The sequence below is a fragment of the Ylistrum balloti genome, unplaced genomic scaffold (genome assembly GCF_031769215.1).
Source record: "Ylistrum balloti isolate Yb309-2 unplaced genomic scaffold, AGI_CSIRO_Ybal_v1 Utg370020, whole genome shotgun sequence".
NCBI classification, from domain to species: domain Eukaryota; kingdom Metazoa; phylum Mollusca; class Bivalvia; order Pectinida; family Pectinidae; genus Ylistrum; species Ylistrum balloti.
The window spans coordinates 632,991-639,073 of NW_026782088.1; the positions used below are offsets into that span (position 1 = coordinate 632,991).

At 34.7% G+C, this 6,083-nt stretch overlaps 1 protein-coding gene across 1 annotated transcript; it reads left to right on the forward strand.

Moving 5' to 3' along the window:
* Positions 1-1,891: 1,891 nt before the first annotated feature.
* Positions 1,892-2,245, forward strand: LOC132548626 (uncharacterized). The gene has a single exon (XM_060212498.1). It carries the CDS (start codon positions 1,892-1,894, stop codon positions 2,243-2,245), a length of 354 nt encoding a protein of 117 aa, XP_060068481.1.
* The last annotated feature ends 3,838 nt before the right edge of the window (positions 2,246-6,083 follow it).

A 6,083-nucleotide genomic window follows, 5' to 3' on the forward strand; every position in this document is an offset into this window, starting at 1 on the left:
AGGTTGATGAAGACCGGGAACTTGAGATGGAGGTTGATGAAGATTAAGGAACTTGAGATGAGGGTTGATGAAGACTAAGGAACTTGAAATGGAGGTTGATGAAGATTAAGGAACTTGAGATGAAGAATGATGCAGACTTAGGAAATTGAGATGAGGGTTGATGAAGACTTAGGAACCTGAGATTTAGGTTGATGAAGACAGGGAACTTGAGATGAGGGTTGATGAAGACCGTGAGCTTGAGATTGAGGTTGATGAAGACCGGGAACTTGAGATGGAGGTTGATGAAGACCGAGAACTTGAGATGGAGGTTGATGAAGACTTAGGAACTTGAGATGAAGGTTGATGAAGACTAAGGAGCTTGAAATGAAGGTTGATGAAGACTTAGGAACCTGAGATGAAGGTTGTTGAAGACTGGGGTACTTGAGAAAAGGTTGTTGAAGACTGGGGTACTTGAGAAAAGGTTGTTGAAGACTGGGGAAATGTGATAATCGTCACTATGAACATTTTATTTTACTTTCTTGTACGATTTGAAGCAATAATTGTTCGATGTTACGTCCCATGTTTGGTGGTTGTGCTCTTGCTTCAACTAGAAATTTATTACTTGGATTGACATTTACATGACGGTTTTCGTGGATGAAGTATAAGATGGTTACCATTCTTGAACACCTTGTCATATCATCTTTGTACTTGTCAATGGTGTCCTTTTGATGAAAATTATGGGGGAGTTTTATGGTCGTCATAGTGATCTCTTTGAGAAATATTCTATTTCTTTGTGCGATTTGAAGCTGAAAGTGCTTGATGGTCGTTAACATGCCTTTTGGTATTGTTATTGTACACTTTGTTCTCATTTGAGAACGTGGCATTACTTACTTGGATTAACTAAGAATTACACGACGGGTGTCATCGATTAAATAGAAAACGCTTACTCTTTCTTATCACCTGGTTTTGTTCTCCTAGCCGTTTTTTCTGATCATGATTTTGTTGATATATTGGTATTTTCTTGTTGTTTTCTTTATCATAGTATGTCCTCCTTTTATTGATTTTGAGGTTGAATTAAGATGATGGTGACATTTCAGTGCTGTTCTGAACTGTTTTTATCTCTAAGCAATAGATAATATCAATTTACTCAAGTCCACAATTCATGATAAATGTGAGAACATGAACGCCTACTCCGAAGGTTCATTTTAGTCTGAATTCTGACTTTGTTAAAACCTGCGCATTTTCCGAGAGTTTCCATATTTTAAAATGTGGATATCAAGAAATTAGCAATGTGTGAAGAATTAATAGCAATCCTGACTTAATATTAAAATGAGTCAAGAACGTTAAAAAAATCATTTATAGGGAAACCCACTAGAATACCCTTGTAAGATAAATCCGTATGTTCTGGAAAGGTCAAATTGTTTTTCTCAATGACGATATACGGAAATGAACACCGAACACGTCATATTTGAACGCATAAAGGTAGTTCGTGATCATAATCATGAAACATTGACTTTATCAGACCGCATCTCACATAACTCTGAAGTCATCCTATATACATTAAAAACTTAAAAACAAGAAAATACCAAAATGTCAACATAATCACAATTCAAATTCAGATTCAATAAAACTAGGACAAAGTATGACCAAAAGAAATATTTACACGGAAAATCTCGAAAAAGTACAAAGAAAATAAGATCAAATGTCCACTACTTCAGCCACAATTTAAATATATATTTAGTTTCACTGAAAACCTTATCTATTTTCAACTCATTCTTTAGATGAAAATGATCAAATAACTATAAACTCTTACTGAAAAATATGCTTACTGTGAATAAAAGTTTAAAAAATGTAACATTCCCTAATTATTAGCATCCACAACCCGATTACAGTAGATAATGTATAGGAGACTATGAATGATGCATACGAGACTATCAATGATACATACGAGACTATCAATAATACATACGAGACTATAGATAATGCATACGAGACTATAGATAATGCATACGAGACTATCAATGATACATACGAGACTATAGATAATGTATACGAGACTATCAATGATACATACGAGACTATAGATAATGCATACGAGACTATAAATGATGCATACGAGACTATTAAAGATACATACGAGACTATAAATGAAGCATACGAGACTATAAATGATGCATACGGGACTATTAATGATACATGCGAGGCTATAAATGATGCGTACGAGACTATAGATGATGCGTACGAAACAATAGATGAATGCAATTAGATAAATTTCAAATATTCAGACTAGAAACAATGATTGACTTCATGTGGAGGTTGTAGATCTGTAATTTGAGAATCAAGGTAAGAATCAGTTTACGATTTGAGGACTGGATCTGATGATTCAATCTGCTGTCAAGTTCTCGTTAAAACTATATCTTATACAAGTCTTCATATATTTCTATTTTCCGGATCCACTTGATAAAATACAAAAACCCATTTATCATATATGTCTCGTATACAATTAAATATCAAAATTGTACAATATTCATTGTGTAAATAAGGAAGCCATCGGTAAAATACCTGTCACTTGTTTTAAAATGTCAGAAATGTTCATGTACTTTTGCTGTTGACAATGACAAAAATTTGACATTAGAACTGTTCGGAGATGACATCTAATACACAAGTACAATGTATGAAGAATGCGTTTAATTATGTCAGAAAGTGTTAATTCTTAATTAGCTACAGCTGTTAAAACTATTATATATTATTGGAATGTTGATGACAGATTTCCGTGTTAGTTGTTATAACTTATTAATTACATGTATATTAATTTGAACAGGAAGCTTAAAGTTATCAAATCCGTTTAATAAAATCTTCTGGTTTTCTGTAGACATAAATAAAGACGGTGTTGGTGTGTTACGTTAAATGAAGTGCATGAAGGCATTTCGGAACTTTAAATTGTTCTGTTACTATTACGTTTGATGGAATGAGAATATTCAAGTTAAGAAAACGGCAAAAATAGCGCGAAATGTACATTGCTGTTGATTTCGTCGATATCAGAATCAGTACCGTCAGAGATGTTATCCCCATATGCGCCTAAATGACTTAAAATAATATAAGTCGTGCTGAAAACAAAAAATAACCGTAATGGCAGGAATATGAATGCCAATGGCGTGCCTATGTTTCCCGATCTCCTGTGTTCTACAATTATTTCTTTTCATTTACAATTTAGATAAGCATGTTTCAGTGGGAAATATTCTATAGTATGGTGTTAAGATAGATTATTTTGGGGCATCCGTCCTTTTTTGTAGATGTTTTTGTATACCATAAATGTTTGAAGACACTCTGCAACTCATCAAATGTTTCTTAAAACATAACTGTTTACGATATTACTGGAACCTCCACTATATACACGGTGAAGTTTCACAGCTCTTCTATAAATATATATAGATATATAATTTCTTACAACCCTGATTTCATGTTTGTTAAACGAATCTAACTTTTAAACTTTTTTTCTCTCTTTTTGAGATTCGGAACAAGATATCAGTGTCACCATGTACCATCATTGGCCGAACTCGTCTCTGTACCGGAACGTTCACCCATATTTATTACAACAATATTCAAATTTATTCATCGATCTTACCTGCCTAGATTCAAAATGACCAGCTTAAAATTAATTGGTAGACATATCTAGGTGTTTGCTTTCACATATTTGGAGGGTTTTATTAAAAAAAACTATTTTGACGTTTAACACGTGTGTATTATATTAATACATCTCTAATCCTGTTACTTAGGACCAGGTGTTCGACGTGACTAGCCATCTTACGAGAACTGCATGGTTCCCGAACATTCCTACTTCCTTCCAATCTACGACACACACATGGATGCCGATTAAAATCAAAATGGATGATTAAATCGAAAATAACATATAAATGTCTATGTTCTTCTGTAACTTGAACATTCATGTATACAAATTTACCACCTGTAAACGTATTTGGCCATTGCATAATTAAGCGTTTAATTTAGCATGATTTTTACTTATTTGTGGGTAATATTCGCATGAAATTTAACTTCTTGATATTCGCTGCCATTCAAGATTGCTTGAATTTAGATACACGGAAATTGTTTCACAGCGGAAAAAAACACCACACGCCAGCAAATGTTCTGATTGATGCTTAGGTTGGCGTTTCGCAAACTGTAATCTGCCCTCACCCAAGACAATCGCGAAATATTAGTCCCGCGAAATTGAACAATTATGCAGGATTATTGCATAATCACATATATTTTAAACAAAGCGTAGCCGAGTTTACTACAGTACATAGTTGGCATCTTGTGTATAATGGTTAATAGCCTGTTTACCATTTCGTCACACTATTTTCTACCTTAGTGTACATAGGTATAAGAGTATAATTTAGCCGCAAAAATTGGGCAGTTCCTTACTTTCTCATACACTACGTACGTCAGTGCTAATACACTCCACAATGGTCATTTGTCTGATGAAGATGACTGTGTAGCCATCGAAACGTCACACTCTAATCATCTACTGGTTGTGTTATTAGTACCTCTATTCTGTTGATTAAAATGAATGAACATCCGGTATCAATGTGATACCTGTTACACCCGAGATATAAGATTGATTGACAAAGTGATCTAGTATACCTGTATGATGGATATCAACATTAGTATAGGTGAAACATAAATGAGACTATGGAAAATGTCCGCATTTATTATGAGTTAAATAGCGCCTCATCTATTTGGAATATATAATTTGTAATATGGCGCCCCATCTATTCGGAATATATCATTTGTGATATGGCGCCTCATCTATTTGGAATATATAATTTGTAATATGGCGCCTCATCTATTCCGATTTACTTAAAGCTTGCTCAACAAATTACACGTTTATTTGTTTACTTGTTTACTCACGAGTTCGCACCAAATGATAAACTCGTTTTCTCTGAAGTTTGTATTAGTTCTGACGTAGTAACTACACAGTCACCTCTTTTATATTATCCTCACTTCCCGTAGTATATTTGGCCAAAGCATTGTCAAATATTTGAGCTTATAATACTAACAATTGATGGACATTTGTCGCTATGGATATATGGTCATATATAAAGATGAGTCTTAACCCTGCTGAAGTTATCATTAAGCCAGAGAGGTTTAAGAAGGTAACGGAAAACCATTTCTTTGACTGAGAGCAGTGTACTGTTTGAAGTAACGTCATCATAACATTACCAACAGGTTTCCATACATTTTTGACCTTTGTACAATGTAAATACTTCTCTTTAGCTTGATCGGTTGAGCGTCAGACTATTAAGTCAGCGGTGCCGGGTTCGAATCCTAATGAAGGCGTTGAAATAAATAATGACCACTGTTCAACACTGATTTACCACAAGTTTGGGATGCACGAAGTTAAATGTATGTCCTTTTATTCAAAATGTGGAAAATGTTTTTTTTTATCGTTATACAAAGCAGAAAAATCAACGGAATACATTTCGTGTAGAAGATGATGACGTTACAATTAAAGTGACGTCATAAAACATGGAGGGTTTGTAACTTTTTTCGGGGATTTTGTCAACAACCATGTCTGAGTGCAGAAAACAACTCTATGGTCCAGATATTTGCAAAACAATTATATTTTCATAACACCAACCCTAGTTTGATAAGGAAACAATGATGTTGTCTAACATACTGCGCTATTGACACACACGTGGTCTGGTCTTGATCAATAGGTGCCAGTGTGAATTTATTATGTGATATACGGGCATGTGTTTTTAATCTTTAACTATCAGTCTATCCGAACAATTACAGCTGAAGAGATGAATGACAGGACGGTTGGAAAGTTGTTTCCATGAAATTTTGATGCAATGTCTAATCTGGAGGTTGGGAATGCATTTTCTGTATACATGGGTGCGATTCTGAGACCTCTCCGCATATCGATACGTCCCTTTTACAATCCAAACGTCTTTGGCGACACTGTCAAAATCACATACCGTAGAGATGAAGTCGAATTTCAACAGAACGTCATTGTAGAGGAGGTGTTATGCACCCAACCGAGCAGTGTTCTTCATTGTAGCATGCAGCTAGGAGCACTCGGGATTGCTTTACACATTGACTGC

Bases quoted from the DNA above. Each gene is read 5' to 3' on its own strand.
- LOC132548626 (XM_060212498.1), top strand. From the start codon at position 1,892: ATGAATGATGCATACGAGACTATCAATGATACATACGAGACTATCAAT.